Genomic DNA, 16,655 nt, shown 5'->3' with positions numbered 1-16,655 from the left:
TGATCCCTAGTAAAGAGGGTCTTGAAGGTTCCCAACTTTAAGAAATGATATACAACTGACTACTACTACTACTACTACTACTACTACTACTACTATGATCTGACAATCACACATTTTGTATATATATTGAACTGTCACACTTTACCCTTTAAACATATGTGATTACTCCCTGTTGTATATATTAAGAAATCAACATCATCAACAATCAGGTGAAAGTAGCATGTCTAAATCACATTGCCTCGTTACCTTTAGGAATGACTTGACATCCAAGTAGTTCCATTTTCATGGCAATCTTCTGTTGCCACTGGGTAGGGTTCACTCTAATAAAACGTGCAGTAATTGGTGGCAAAAAGTTATTACGCACATCCTGGTGATAATCTTTGTTTCCCTGAAATATCTTTAAAAAACAGCAACAAAAATTGGTACTTTACATTAACAGGTCAGAACTAAATTGTGCCATTAAAACAAGTTTTGTGTTTTATTCTTGGGCCTTCAACAACATCTGTAAAGTATGACAATAAAAATTGATTTCTAAGAAAATAAATTATCAACTGGAAGATCTATTAAGAAGCTTCACATTTTTCATCAAAATGTAAAGAAAGAATATAATCACTTTCGTGATTTATGACTTTAGCAATTGGGAAAAGGATTTCAATGACAGTAAGATACTGTTTATGTTACAAAACTATTCCTTTTTGTCTTGTAAAATTATTACTTACCTATACATATTAATTTATTTTTAAAGTAAAAAAAAGAATCAATTCTTTAGTATCTTAGGGGAAATGCTTTTGTGTACATTTTTAATTTTTTTTAAACATTGAAAATGAACATCAGGCTAGCAAATACATGATCACTCTATACCTCCATCTACAGGATCAACTGCAGTAAGTCAGTTCCTATGTTATATGTTCATTGCTTGCTGCTACCAGAAGCAGAAAAGTAATTTTGAAAACAATGTTCTATGCCTCTGTTTGTAATCAAATAGCTACAAACACATTATATAAATGATTTTCTTTCTTTCTTTTTTTTTTTTTGGGTCCAGTCATGGGGCCTGAACTCTGGGCCTGGGCGCTGTCCCTCAGCTCTTCAGCTCAAGGCTAGCGCTCTACCCCTTGAGCCACAGTGCCACTTCCGGCTTTTTTCATTTTACTTATGTGGTGCTGAGGAATCGAACCCAGGGTCTCAGGCATGCAAGGCAAGCGCTCTACCACTGAGCCACCTTCCCAGCCCTATATAAATGATTTTCAAGTAAAAATATAATTTAATTTTTTTGTGCCAGTACTGGGACTTGAACTCAAGAGTCTCACCCTCTTGCTTAGCTTTTCTACTGCTCCAGTTCTTTTTGCTAATTCACTGGAGAAAATGAGTTTTGAGGATCTGTGGTTCAGCACCTTAATCCTTCTAATACCAAGAGCCATTAGTGCTCAACAAAAAATACAATTTTGTGTCTTATATCTCTTTCCCTCAACTATTTCAAAAAACTGAGTGTATCTTATACTGAATTATCTTTTAATCACTTCTAATGTATTTTCATGCAATTAATGCAGATGTTCTTCGTGATGAAACAACCAAAGGCACAGAAAACTGATTCAAAATGTAAGAGGGCCACCCTGTGACAGGGCAGTGACTTAAATGTGAATCATCTATAAGCTAAAAAATTCCCTGCGAGGACCAATCAACTTGTTGCTTTCTAAATACTTAAAATCACAGTGATAGAATTTTTTTTTTCAATCAGATAATACAAGAGCAAGTACATGTTTCCCAAGTTATTTCCAAGAGGATTATTCCTTTTTGGTTGATTTGCATTCAATTAGATGTGTTACTATTTGTCATTTTCTAAAAGGTTGTTTTGAAGATACAATGTTCTCATACTTGGCAAGCTTCTTTTAACTATTACTCTAAAATCAAATAAAGGCAATTATTTTGTCTCATATTAGTGGTACAGAAACTACAGAGAAATACCATTTTAGGAGAAAAACTAGTGCGCTCTGCTCTCTACTCTGATCTTAATTTAATAAAACAGCATAGAAAGACCTTATAAACACTGTTGTTTTTTTCTTGACATAATCAACCTATAAGCATTTAATGAAAATTTTGGTGTACAGAGAGGCTTGACTAAGTAAGTGCCACTAGGAAAAAATAGAAATGGAAATCAAAGTCTTCATTTCCAAGAAAGTTAACTTTTATTGAATATTATCAAATGATATGGAAAAATATTGGAAAGTAATAATTACGAAAGAAAGTTGTACATGTCTTAATCCCCTTTTCTGAAAAAAATAAACCAATTTGATCTATATCAGTTCATCACAGGTGCAAGTTAGAATAGATGTGAAATGATACACTAATGAACTCAACAATCAGGTGAAAATAACATGTCCAAATCCCACTACTTCTTTTCCTTTAGGAATGACAGGGTAGATGAGGGAACAGGTAGAAAAATGTACTGAAATGATGGTTGTTTCATGTAATTCCATAGGAAGACTTTCCCTTCTGTGTAGCAATTAACATGTGGAAAACTGTACAAAATACATGACACACTGGTTCTCGGACTCTGAAAAACAGGCAAATGAATGAGGTGAGCACTGCTCACCAGCACTGTCAAGATTGTTTCCAGGCCACAGAGCAGGAAAAAAATATCTAGAGCCTACTGTTCTCACTGAGTTATGAAGAAAGAGCTCAGAGACTTGAAGACAATAGGAATCTAGAATTTGTACAGCACAGCTGAGGACAGATGGGAAGTGGAGAAGGACAAAGGAAATAATGAGACAGTCTGACTGATGTTCCTAAGGAATTTTCCCTTAAGTTTTTGGCTGCACGAAAAGAAACAAAAAGAATCATTATGAACTAGTAGAAAAATTCTTAAACTGTCAGGCACTGGTGGCTCACACCTGTAATCCTAGCTACTCAGCAGGCTGAGATCTGAGGATCACAATTCAAAGCCACCCTGGGCAGAAAATTCTAATTAACCACCAGAAAACTGCAAGTGGTGCTGTAGCTCAAGAGGTAGAGCCCTCGCCTTGAGCTGAAGAACTCAGGGATAGCACCCAAGCCCAGAGTTCATGCCCTACAAATAAAAAACAAAATAAAACTGGAAATGGAACTGTGGCTCAAAGTGGTAGAACACTAGCCTTGAACAAAAAGAGTTTAGGGATAGTGCCCAGCCGTGAATTCAAGCCCCACAACTGCAAAAAAAAAAAAAAAAAAAAAAAAATCTTAGAGCTATTTAAGTTGGGGGTTATCTCGCATTGCTAACACACAACAGAGAAACGTCACAGTACATGGGACATTTAGGTTGAGCAGTTACTAAGTGACAGGAAAAGTATGAGCTAAAGGCTACTAAATCCTGCCTAACAAGCAGGCCCTAAAAAGAAAAAAAAAAGTTCAATAATAATAATAATAATAATAATAATAATAATAAATCCAGCATGGCATAATGGCATGCAACCAAAAAGTTACCAAGTATGGCCAGGCATTACTGGCTCTGTAATCCTAGCTACTTAGGAGGCTGATATCTGAAACCAGTATGGGCAGAAAAGTCTGCAACACTCCATCTCCAAAATAACTAGCAGAAAGCCATGGCTGAAGTGGTAGAGTGCCAGCCAGGAGCAAGAAAGCCAAGGAAGAGAACCATAATTTATATATAAAAAAAAAGATCCAGATATGACATGGTAAAAGTAATAGGTAAGGACATTAGAAAAATTATTACATTGCCACATCATTTCAGAGACAGATGAAAGCATGGATATAGAAATAAGAGACATTAAGTAATTTTTTTAAAATCCTGAGTTTAAAATCTAGAGGCAAAACAAAATACTAGGGATAAACTATATTAGATGGCTTAACAGCAGATTAGACACTGTAAAAGCAATTAGTAAATTTCAAATTAGTGAGCAGAAATGTTTCAAACCAAACAATGAAGAGAAAAAGATGTAAAACAAAAACAGAGCATCAGTGAACTGTTCTTTTTTTGTTTGTTTGTCGGTCGTGGGGCTTGAACTCTGGGACTGGGTGCTGTCCCTCAGTTCTTCAGCTCAAGGCAAGCATTTTACAACTTGAGCCACAGCACCACTTCCAGTGAATTGTTTGATATACTTAAGGACCACAGGAGTAAATGAGATTAGAAATGGAGAAGAAAAATATTTAAAGAAAAATGTTCTGCAATTTTCTAAATCTGATGTAAATCATAATTATGAATCTAAGAAACTCAAAGAATCCTAAGAAACATGAAGAATATTACACAAAATATCATCAAAATGTCTGAAACAAATAATAAAATATTAACTGTAGAAATAAAGACCTATTATATATTCAGGAACAAAGACTGATAAAAAATATTCTCATCAAAACCAATATAAATCAGAAAATAGTAGAACAATGTATTCAAACTATTCAGAGAAAAAGTCAACCTCGAGTTGTATGACTAGTGAATTTATCTTTTAAAAATGAAGGGAAAAAAGTTGTTCCAAGAATATAACCCACTGCTATTTATGCATGTGGTATTTATTGGTCAAGTTTGAAGCATTAAGCAGAAGACAGGTATGAAGATAAAACTGCTGTTTTCTTCAACAGGCAGAGGCTAATTAAAGATGAAGTCATCTAAAGTGACCAGAAGAGAGCAGTATACAATAACACATTTAATTTTTACCTCAACATAGCATTGCTTCTGAAACTTCTAACAAGGCTTATCTTTAAAAATATTCTTAAAAATATCTTTGCAATGATTTTACCTTATCCTGCTCCATGCCAGGTTCTCTGTACACTGTCCATTTCTGCCCATCCTCACTGTACAGAATCCTGTAGGCCGACACATAGTACTTGTGCTCTGCCATGGCAGACCCAGTGGTTACAATACCTGAAGATAAAGAGCGGCTTTCATTAAGACACGAAGTCTGATTCCCAAAGTTTGTTCAGCACTGAAGTATAAACACTTGTGATGTCTTGTGCAAATACTTCTGTTTATGGTTTATTTCCATCCCTTAAGTTTTCATCAACATAGTTACTAAATCCTTGGCTTTGTGCCCCTACAGAGATAGGAGGAATTCTGGGCATGCATAAGGAAGGAACTATTGTGTCTGGGCAGCTTGTGTTCATATCAGATAAAGTATATTTCATTCTCTCAGAATAATTTCCTGGGAATAAACAAATGGAAGATAATGATTGGTATTTTCTGCACCAGAACAACTCTTCTAACCAAGTTATATAAACTAGTCTCAACCAATTATTCTGACCATTTGCCAACTTCACCTAAATTACATTTATTAGCATTGAATATTTACAGCATGTAGGCTTTTTAATGTAAATTTCTCTTAATGACTAAGAGATGATTAAAATGTCTCATTATAACTTTACTGAGATTCTGCCTTAAAAGAACTTATTACAATGAGAAGTTACTGAGTACTGGGGTTCAAACTCAAGAGCTCTGTGCTCTGTAACCAGTTCTTTGCCATATTTTATGAAACCATCTCCAATATCAGGAAAATACAGAAAACTTGAAACCATATAATTAGATTTTAGTTACTCAATTTTCTACAACAATCTTAGATGTTATCAGCTTTCCAAAGAAAATTAGTACTGTCAATGATTGTATAAAAATGTCCCTTAGGCCAGGCACCTGTAATTCTAGCTACTCAGGAGACTGAGATCTGAGGATCAAGGTTCAAAGCTAGCCCAGGCAGGAAAGTCCATGAGCCTCTTATTTCCAATAAACCACTAGAAAAAAGGAAGTGGCGCTGTGGCTCAAGCAGCAGAGCACTTGCCTTGAGCTAAGAGCACAGGGACAACACCTAAGCCCAGAGTTCAAGCCCCACTACCAACAATAAACAAACAAATAAATGTCCCTTATCCTGAATGGCATGAAGTATAAATGCGTGGAAATCCTCCCCTAAGCCAGAAAAAGAAATGTCTCTTAGCTAGGCAGGGTGGTGCGTGCCAGTAATCACAGGTACTTGCGTGGCAGAGAAAGGAAAGGAGGATCGTGAGTTTGAGGCCAGATCTAGCGAAGTTAGTTGTATCCTATCTTAAAAACAAGAGTTGGGATGTGGCACAAGTGCAAGATTCTGGGTTCAATCCCAAGTAGTACAAAAAAACTACACCCCAAACAAAAACAAAACAAAACACCCACCAAACCGAAGAAGGAAAAAAAAGAAAAGAAAATTGCCTCTCTTCACCTGTTATTTTCTTTTCTTTATTCAGATCTACTTGTAGCCACTGATACTCATCAGTGACAAAAGCAGCCCAAGGAGGCCCAGGCTTTCTCAGCCTGGCCTTTTCAGCTTTCCAACTGTTCTTCTGACCCGTGTGGTCAGTCCACTCTAGCACAGACGATGCTGTTATCTGAGCATCAGCAATCACACCTGATTCCATCCCCAGTGTTCCGTAACAACCTGAAACAACACAAAGTCAGGTTGGTTTCCAGATGCAATTTCAAAATATGTATTCCTGCTTACTGTAAACTTCCTGTTGTACAAGTGGGTAAGTGTTTCTTGGGCTTACATTTTTGTGTGTCCCTAGAAACTTAAAAACGTACACTTGTTCCTGTGTATCTGTAGGACTGGTTCCACAGAACACTTCTTACCTCCACCCCCCAAGAGGATATCAAAATTCGTACAGGTTCAAATCCCTCATATAAAATGATATAATACTGACAAGTTAGTTACCTGCAAATACCTCCTTTAACTTTAGATTGATATTACCCTCTATAGATTACTTGTGATTACAGGTATGAGCCACCGGTGCCCAGCAACATACTTTCTTTTTCCTAAATGCTTCCAATCTGCACATATGAAACCATGAATAGGGAAGGCCAACTCCATTCCTTAAGGGCAGAAACTATTACTTTATGAAAATACACTGATCACCTGTCATTCTCTACAGATTAGCTACTATACAAATTAAAAGGTCAAAGAAGTCCATGAAAAGCTTACCACTTGTCTTAAATGTAAAAAGGCTTGCAGATAAGTGTCCCCTGAAAAACAGAAAGATTTTTTGTATGTGTGGGTGACACTCAATGGAACACATAAATTCCTCAAATTTACCTGAGACTTTGATTCTCTTCCCACATTCTTAAAAAAATAAAAAAAAACAAGATTTCATTTCTAACCAACAGACAAACAATATCATCTGATTTCTGAGCAGAACTTCTGAAATCAACATGAATAACTTTCTCTACAGGTTCAACATGCAGTTTCAGTGTTCGCGGAACCTTCTTTTTATTAACTTTTTTATTAGCATCATTTAATTGTATAGGAGAGATTTCACTCTGACATGTTCATATACACATATGATGTGCCACAATCAGACTCACCTCCTCTGCCATGTAACCTTTAATTTGTACTTATTGTCATTTTCATGATATAAATTGACTCGTAAAACTTCAGTAACTGCTTTTGGAAAAAGTACATAAAAAGGTTCTAGTTTTCTAGCTAATAATTGAGGGACTGCTTTTTAATTTTAGGGAAATAAACATATCTGAGAGCTGACTTTCAGAATTAGAATACAGCACTACATCTGCATTTTAGAAGAGTGGCTGGGGGACAGCCTATCAGCTGGAGGAGAAAGTTCACACTGTGGCAGTTGGGAAGACCACATAGCTTCCCAGGGGACTCACCAGTGTTACACCTACCCTTAACACAGAGTGCAGATACTTACAAAACAATGTAAGTCTACCTGTCTGTTTTTAAGTATGAAAGAGAATGCACCTGCACCAGCTTATCTTTCTAAATGCATAAAAGGAAAAAAGAATGAAAGCTGTATACAATGCAGAAGAAAGAAATAAACAGAGTCCATACCAGAGTTAGGCAAGTTACAGCTTAGGCATAGCCCCCTTTGAGTGGTCAGTGGGCTAAGAATGACTTCTACATGGCTAAAAAATTGTGAATGAAACTCTAAAGAAAAATGTCAGCGAAAAGGAGACGTGTGATATTTTTACTCTTCTGTTTTTTAAATTAATCTTTATTTTTACACAGGGTGGTTTGATACATAGCTGGGATTGGCATCAAACTTTCAATCTTGATTCAATCTCCCAGTGCTAGCAGTAATTTTAGGTGTGTTAGCCATTATACCATGATACTATCTAGATATTTTCAGGAAAAAAAAATTGCTTATTCTGTTCTGCTATTGTACGGTATGGACCATTCTCTTTATCTTCTGAATGAAATCTGACCAGGGTCTCTGAAAACAATCTGGCTTCAGTTAGTTTAGTGTTGTCTATGGGGCAAGATTTATAGAAACAGACTACAGACATTGTCCTAGGTCATGTTTCAAATTCCCTTGCTTTTGATGCCCAATCTGCTTAGCAAATCAGTAGAATAGGTAGAAACCATAAATACATTTTTCAATATTCTCTTGGGAGGACAGGGAAATTATCATACTACTACTTCTGCTTTATATGGAAATTTATTTTGTGTTCAAAAATCTCAATTATCCCGGGCTGGGAAGGTGGCTTAGTGCTAAAGTGATTGCCTTGCATGCATGAGGCCCTGGGTTCGATTCCTCAGCACCACATAAGCAGAAAAAGTTGGAAGTAGCACTGTAACTCAAGTGGTAGAGTGCTAGCCTTGAGCTGAAGATCTGAGGGACAGTGCCCAGGCCCAGAGTCCAGGCACCACGACCGACATTTAAAAAATAATCTCAATTATCTTCAGTCCAGCTTGGCGCATGGGCTATAAGGAACAGAGTAATTATACCTTTGGATCTTTAATCTACCCTTGGAAGGAAGAAACAAATCACCCTTTCCAATGACTATTTCTTTGAAGAACAAGCCACAATTCCCACTGCCAGTAGTCTTGAAAATACTCAGATCCTGACAACACACACTGAGTCTTACTGCATAAATGGTACCTCATGAACACCATTAAACATGACATCTAGCCAGCCCCTGCCTCCCACGCCAGCATGCTTATTACAAATAGCACATGTACTTACACCACAGATGTGACGTTGTTAGCCAAGGAACTTTCATAGTATGGGATGCCTTTACTAATCACAACACTAATTTGGCCTCCCAGCACGTTGGATATTACTCCAGCATGCACACCAGCCATGCACAACGGTGAAGACTTGAGGGAGAAAGAAAAGATCTTTGTTTTCTTTTGTACTTCATAAGCAAGACACACTTCCTCAAGAAAAATAAGTCACCTTGGACAGTTTTCTCAGAAGCATTGATGATTTGATATTGTAACACAACAGATTATTTGCAGAAGAGAAAAAAATAAAATTTAAATGTTATTCAAAAGTAGTTCCTAACACAATGAAAGGATAATTACATGTAATAGAAATGCATCAACTAATATAAAGTTATATCCCAATTTTAAAATAAACCCCTATGAGGTCAGATGCTGGTGGTCCATGCCTGTAATCCTACCTACTCAGGAGAATGAGATCTGAGGATCACAGTTGGAAGCTAGCCTGGGCAGGAAAGTCTGTAAAACTCTGATCTGCAACTAACCCCCCTATAGCCAGAGGCAGAACTGTGGCTCAAGTAGTAGAGTGCTAGCTGTGAGGAAAAAAAGAAAAGAAAAGAAAAGAAAAAGCTCTGGGACAGTGTCTATGACCTGAGATCAAAGTCTCACAGGACCAGCACAAAAATAAAATATAAACAAAGTTAAATAAGCTGGGCACTGGTGGCCCACACCTGTAATCCTAGCTACTCAGGAGGCTGAGATCTAGTGATCATGGTTCAAAGCCAGCAAGGTCAGGAAAGTCTGTGAAACTCTTATCTCCAATTAACTACCAGAAAACTAGAAGTGGAGCTGTGGCTCTACAGCTGAGCCAAAGAGCTCAGAGACAGCGCCCAGGCCCAGAGTTCAACCCCCATGACCAACAAAAAACAAATCAATAAATCAATAAAATAAACCCGTATCAAACTTACATCTCTATATCCATGAGGAATTGTTCCAGATATCTCAGCAAAAGGAAGCAGACAACCAGCTGGGCAGTATTTGCTGCCAAATGAAAGTAAAAGTTTAAATAATTTTCTGGAAACACACATTCTTTTTTTTTTTTTTTTAGCTCAATGTGTGGAGTGTAATCTTATCATGCTCACAGAGTTCATCACTCCTTTTCAGTCCTTTCAGATTTTCTTGTATCCAGACATACTCAGCATGTCTTCACCCACAGATTTACAAAGGTTTTCTCATGTTCTACATACAGCTTTATTTTACTTTCTAATTAATGGCAGACATAGCTTTAGTTTTAGTGTAAGATCTAGTCATCATATTCCATAGGTTTCTACGAACATCAACTATATTGTCTGTCCAGTATTGGGCTGTTGTAGCTAAGTTTACAGATGTTAACTAAACAAAGATAGCTCCTGTCATCGTTCACATCCCAGTAATGCAGGAAGACATTAAACTAATACTGCCACAAATAATTAGAACAGACACTAAAATAACTGGGAGAATTACAACTTAAAAGGGAAACATGCATTTAGTAAATCTGTTAAGTGCTAGGTAGCATCCTAAGTGTTTCAGGTAATGTACATAACAATCCTATGGGGGAGGCACTGTTATTCTCATTTATTGATAAGGAAAATAAGGAACTGTAAGCCCGAGTCACAGAGCTGGAAGGTACAGCAGGGCTCTAAAGCCTGTGTTCTTCACAGGGTTCTCTGCACATTCCTCAGAAATGGGGTTCTGAGGAAGCGAAGCCATGGCAGTAAGCCAGGAGGTCACTGGAACAAGGAAGTGTTGGGAAATGCATGGAGACCACTAGGGAGAACATAGCTCTGAGGTAGAATGGGTATGTGTTTTAAATTATGGATGTCCAACACCGCTAGAATGTATTGAGCCAAAGGAAGTCGGAGAAATTGGTAAAGGGCAGATAGATCATGCAGAGGTCACATAGGCCATGAAAGGAAGGATGGGATGTAGATAATATGAAGCCAATAAAGGAGTCTGACTGTATATTCAGATTCAAAACTCTCGTAGATCATTCTGACTCCCAGGAAGAAGAGACCCTCCGTTGTTATGAAGCGGAAGCAGGGACGCTGTGAGGATGACAGTATGTAGCCCAGAAGACATTACCAACCCAACTAGATTAAGACATGTCTGAGAGTGAAGCTCATCTCTGGGTGTATCTGAGTGCAAGGGGGAAAGACCCATTCAGAACATGTATGGCACCTTCCCTTGGGCTGGGGGAAAACAAGAAAAAGTCAGGCAAGGCAGCATTCTGTTTCCAGGCAGCCATGATATGAGCTGTTCTGCTCTGCCACGCCTACCCTGCCAAAATGGACTGAAACCCTGAGACAAAATAAATCCTTCGTCCTTAAAGATGAAGGTATTTGCCATAGTGATACAACAGGAACTTAAATGGGGTGGTGGTGAGGAGGAGAGCAGAGGGGGCCAGCTAACCCTCTATCAAGTGATGCCACTGCTACCAGTGTTGACTATGACTCCTCATGGTTCAGAAGACTCTTTCTATACAGAGAAGACACCCATCCTTGAAGGCAAATTCCTATTTTGGGGAGTGAATGACAGCAGGTTAGGTGTTATTGAGATGAGTCTTGAAAGATGATTAAGTTTTGCCAAGCAAAAGGGAGTAAAGCAATTTTAGGCAGAAGTTCTGAGAGTTCAGGGCAGTGTAAATAACATGCTGTAGAGACATGAGATTAGAAAAATGGCCTCAAAGCTACTCATGAAAGACTTCAAACCAACTGACGGGATCTGGAACTTATTAACATTGTAAAGAGCTTCTCAAAGTTTTTATTTTTTTCTAACAGTGTATACTGATTGTACAAAAGGGTTTCATTATATATAATGAAATATATATAATTTCATACTCACATAATGTGCTTTCATCAAAGTTATTCTCTACTATTCTTTCTACTATTCTTTGTTAACCCCCTCCCTCTCCACTGTTTATCTTTACATGTTTTTTATTTGTTTGTTTTGTTATTATAATAATGGCAGTCCTGGGGTCTCGACAGACTACATACTTGTTCTACTTCTAAGCTATACTTACAGCACTTTTTGCACTATTTTCATTTTCTACCTAGAGAAAGCATCCTTCTGAAGTTGGGATTACAGGCATGTGCCTTTATGCTTAGCTTCTTCCGCAGAGATACAGTCTTATGGACTTCTCTGCTTAGGCTGACCTGGAACTATAATCTTCCTCATGTAGCTAGGATGACAGATATTATGCCCAACTGTTAGGAAGGGGTTTTGCAGACTTTTCTGCCTGGGCTGGCCTCAAACTCAGATCCTCCTTAAAGTCAATCTTTCAAGTAGTCAGGAAGAGGAGGTATCTGGCTTGTTTTACTCCAACCGTTCTCTTTTTGTGTATGCGTGCTGGTCCTTGGTGCTGTCCCAGAGTTTTTTTTTTTGTTAAGGCTAGTGCTCCACCACTTAAGCCATATCTCCACTTCCAGCTTTTTGGTGGTTAATTACAGATAAGAGTCTCATAGACTTTTCTGCCCAGTCTGGCTTCATATCTCAGCTTTATATCTCAGCCTCTTGAGTAGTTAGTATTACAGGTCCTGAAGCACTGGTCCTGACCCACTACAACAGTCAATGGATTTTTAAAATTGAAACTACGTCTTTTGATGAGGCCCATGCTGGCCTTAAACTCACAATCTTTCTGCATCAGACTCCCAATTGCTGGGATCATATCAGCTTCTCCAGATTTTTAAGCAAGTAAATGATCAATCAGATTGTACTTGAACTAAATTACTCAGCAAGCTAGGGTACTCAGGTGACTGAGATCTAAGGATTGCAGTTCAAAGCCAGAAGCCAGCCCAGGTAGAAAAGTCTGTCAGACTCATCTCTAATTAACCAACAAAAAGCTGAAAGTGGAGCTGTGGCTCAAATGGTAGAGCAATAGCCTTGAACAAAAAAACTCAGGAACAGTGCTCAGGAACTCCCTTCTCCCTCCCCAAACCACAACACACATACATACATTCTCTCTCTCTCTTTCTTCTCTTTCTCTGTCTTTCTCTCTCACTTAAAAACCCACTTGTGAACAAAACAAAAAACAAAGATTAGTAACTGGTAAATCACAAAAACATTCTATTCTAAACAAGAGACAGAAGGTATATACCAGAGAAACAATTATAGAAACATTACATGGGTATGAACACTGAGAACTTATACCCTAATACATCCCCTTCCCCTTTTATGAAAAAAAATATTTAAAAATAGCTTTTCTTTTATCAGTAGTTTTGAACTTTGATGAACAAGTAGTTCTACTTTTAAAACATTTAATCCTTCTCATGTGGAGGTCTACAAGACTACAATTAAAGCAAAATTTATACATGGTACATAGTAACTAAACAGCTTAAAACGAACCCAACTTATTGGAACTTTGAAACAAAGACTATACTTAATACCTTATATACCAGTATAAAAATGTGTAAAAAATGCAGATGAAGGAGATGAAGAGAAACATTTAAGTATGTGAATACACACACACAAATCATAAATATACTCCTACCTGAACTCAGGTTCCAAAAAATTGGAGGTGGTGTCCAAACAAGTAATTAGATCTAGAAAAACAAAAACAAAAACTGATGATTACTTGTGCTAAAAGGCATTACAGAATCTCAAATAGCCCTTAAGCTATTTCAAAGGTCTTCTTTAGCTTAAGAACATTCAAAGGCTTCCTTTGTTCTTAGGATTGAGAACCAATGCCTTCAATGAGGCCTATGGGGCTGTGAAATGCCCGTAACCAATATGAAAGTATTCTCAGCTCTCACACTGTATCCACCTTGGGTTTTTTGCCCTCTTTAGGATGCCTAGGCTGCTCTGCAAGGCTTTCTACTAGGACTTAGCTCAGTTGACAGTTCTCTAGGGTCTCAGCTTACGGGCTGTTTCTCACAGGAGCACACAGACTAGACCTTTGTAAGTCATCTCTTTTTAGCGCAGTTAAGGCACTTAACTTGACTACCGTATGTTCTCAGAGTACTTACCACATGCTTAAGACTGATTCGTTGATGAGCTATGGCAATGTCTAGACTTGGACAGAGACTGAGGCAGTGCCTCACCTTTATAGCGCCAGGAGCAATTACAACACAAGCTACACAGAAGACTTACAATGAACATTTATTAATAAATCAATGGAAGAATAAAGGTTTTTAATTGCTAGCATGCTTGGCTAAGTCCAGTCATTTACTAACCCACACAGAGGAAAACCTGCAGGAAGACCCAAAGGCAATCACAAAATTAAGTGCTTTCTCATAGAAATGCTTGGCTAAAGGGGTTGCATGTTAAGGGGGTTGGGAAAATACACTGACAAAAGATAGCGGCTAGCATCCTTTCTAGCACACAGCGAGTACACAAATACATTGCATGAACAGCAGCTACAGCCTAAGGATAACAGCAGCCCAGGATAACAGATCACTCTATTCTATAATTCTAAAGAAATTTGGTATTTATGAGCCAACTGAAATGTCAAAATGAGTAACACTAAGATGTTATGTTAAAAAGATAAATGAATATGCATTTGTCAATATTACAATGGGAGATTATTTGGTCAGGAAAAAAATGAAGTATTCACATGGATAAACTGAAAACATGCCAAATGAAAGCCAGTCACAAATGATCACATACTAAATATGACCATGTGTAAAATGTCCAGAATAAACATATGTAAAGAGATGAAAACAGATTAGTGGTTATATAGGTTTGGACAATGGAGAAGGAATGATAAATGGGAAATAACGGCTTTTAATTATGTAGCTTAAGTGATTTAAGTTGTGATGTTTTCAAAATTAATACTATTTTGTGTTGTTGACTAAAAACCAATCTCAATAGTCTTACAACAGGAATAACACTAAACGTATTAGCTGCAGAATTTAATTTTTGTAGAACAAAAATCATTTACTTTTTTTTCTTCTCTGTGTGTGTGTGTGTCTGTGCTGTAGTACTGGGGTTTGAACTCAGGCCTTTTGCTTCCTAGGCCAGTGCTCTACCACTTGTGTTATACCTCTAGTCTCAAATCATTTACTTGTAAAGTATGGGAAATGCTACTTCTAAATTACTGTATTTATTGCCAGAACTGAGAAAGGAAAAGCAATCAATATATACTTACAAATGCTGCTCCTTTTTAAATTTTTTGTTGCAAAATTCCTTAAATAACCACTTTTCCAGTGCCTGAAGGAATGTGTAGTCTTGCTTTCATAATTGTCAGTAACCTTGTCAGTAAACTTGTTCTGTGGGTATGTGAACATTTACTCTGTTCAAATGCAAGAGGATGTGGTAGAAAGCTGGGCTCGCTGCTCATTCTGCTGATTATTACTGTGGGATCTTAAGGCTTTTCCTTACACTATGATAGTATCTGGCAATGATCTGTACCAACTCCAATTCTGTTAAAAGAAATTTACATATACAGAATATAACCCATACAGAATCAACTAACGTTTACTGAGTGCTTAATATTATAAATTATGGACATTTCGATTCTCATTTTACATATGTAGTATTGAGATTAAATCTTATGTTTCTCTTAGAAAACTTAAAATAACACCTATAGAAAGAGAGGCCACAATTTTCTCAGAAGAAATAATGCTTCATCATGGATAATGGAGTCATGGCTTAGTTGTCTAAGCAAGAAACCAGGCAGTTAGGCTATAAACTAATGGTTAACTGGGCCAAATCACACTCTACCTATACTTAAATTCCTACATATTAAATAGTAAATATAAGACATATTAAATATTAGCACATTTCTTTGTGATCTGCACATTATCTAGGACATAACAAATGTATTAGCTTTTGCCAGCAATGAAGAATATAGCCATTGTTTATTGCCGAAAGCACAAACTTGTATGTAGATGCTAAAAAACAAAATAAAAACATAACAACTAGAAAACGTAAAAACATGAAGGTCACATCTCTAATGTGAACTTATCAGCTTGAAACAACTTTATTCCATAAGCTGAGTAGTCTCATTTGTTTTTTTTTTTTTTTTTTTGTAGGTCATGGGGCCTGAACTCTGGGCCTGGGCACTGTCCCTTAGCTCTTCAGCTCAAGACTAGTACTTTACCACTTAAGCCACAGCTCCACTTTCGGCTTTTTCTGCTTATGTGGTGCTGAGGAATCAAACCTAGGGCCTCAAGCTAGGCAAGCACTCTACCACTGAGCCACCTTCCCATCCCTGGTTAATATTTTAATACATTAATTTCATTGCAAATTCTCTTTCTTTGTAAAATTGGTTGAGCTTTGATCAAAATCACCTTCATTACACAAAAACTATCCATCACCATTATTTATTTACCTACAAATAAGGGCACAACTAAAGATATGAATATAAACTGAAATTTTATTAGTAAGATCTTACAAAAACAATTTCAATACTATTTTCAGAGTTTTGTATTTTCAGATATAACAGTAACAAAATGTGTAACAAAACATAAGTTACTGTGAGAATCCTGAGTAAGTTTAGGACTGTATAAAATTACCATACCATGCAGTCTAAGAAATTCATACTCTATTTTTCAAAACCAAAACCAATAACCATTAACATAAATTTCAACTTTATTAGAAAGGCATTCTCTATCTTATACAACATCTTATTTATAAATTTATGTAATCTGATGTTGAGATGGAGAAAATGTTTCCAAAAGTATATGGCTAAAAATGTAGCAACCAGAATATTGTGAAGTGCTAAAAATTATCAAACATATAACAATAATCCTGTCAAATAAAGGTATTCTCCAGCTCACC

At 37.0% G+C, this 16,655-nt stretch overlaps 1 protein-coding gene across 3 annotated transcripts in view; it reads right to left on the bottom strand.

Annotated features, from left to right (window-relative positions):
- The window catches only part of Dcbld2 (discoidin, CUB and LCCL domain containing 2), a 53,785-nt gene that overhangs the window by 13,218 nt on the left and 23,912 nt on the right, over window positions 1-16,655 (bottom strand). For 2 of the 3 annotated variants that reach the window (XM_070030405.1, XM_070030406.1), the window contains exons 4-10: window positions 13,426-13,477; window positions 9,869-9,941; window positions 8,923-9,056; window positions 6,924-6,964; window positions 6,168-6,383; window positions 4,728-4,852; window positions 247-397 (exon numbers count right to left, since the gene is read on the bottom strand). In XM_070030405.1, the coding sequence (XP_069886506.1) occupies window positions 247-397; window positions 4,728-4,852; window positions 6,168-6,383; window positions 6,924-6,964; window positions 8,923-9,056; window positions 9,869-9,941; window positions 13,426-13,477 (792 nt within the window). Of the gene's footprint in view, window positions 1-246; window positions 398-4,727; window positions 4,853-6,167; window positions 6,384-6,923; window positions 6,965-8,922; window positions 9,057-9,868; window positions 9,942-13,425; window positions 13,478-15,021; window positions 15,292-16,655 lie in introns of those variants that run through there. The other variant, XM_070030407.1, reaches the window with a different exon arrangement.

The sequence above is a fragment of the Dipodomys merriami genome, unplaced genomic scaffold, assembly GCF_024711535.1.
Source record: "Dipodomys merriami isolate MVZ:Mamm:240054 unplaced genomic scaffold, mDipMer1.0.p SCAF_2, whole genome shotgun sequence".
Classification (NCBI taxonomy): domain Eukaryota; kingdom Metazoa; phylum Chordata; class Mammalia; order Rodentia; family Heteromyidae; genus Dipodomys; species Dipodomys merriami.
This window is presented reverse-complemented; position numbering and strand designations above follow the sequence as displayed.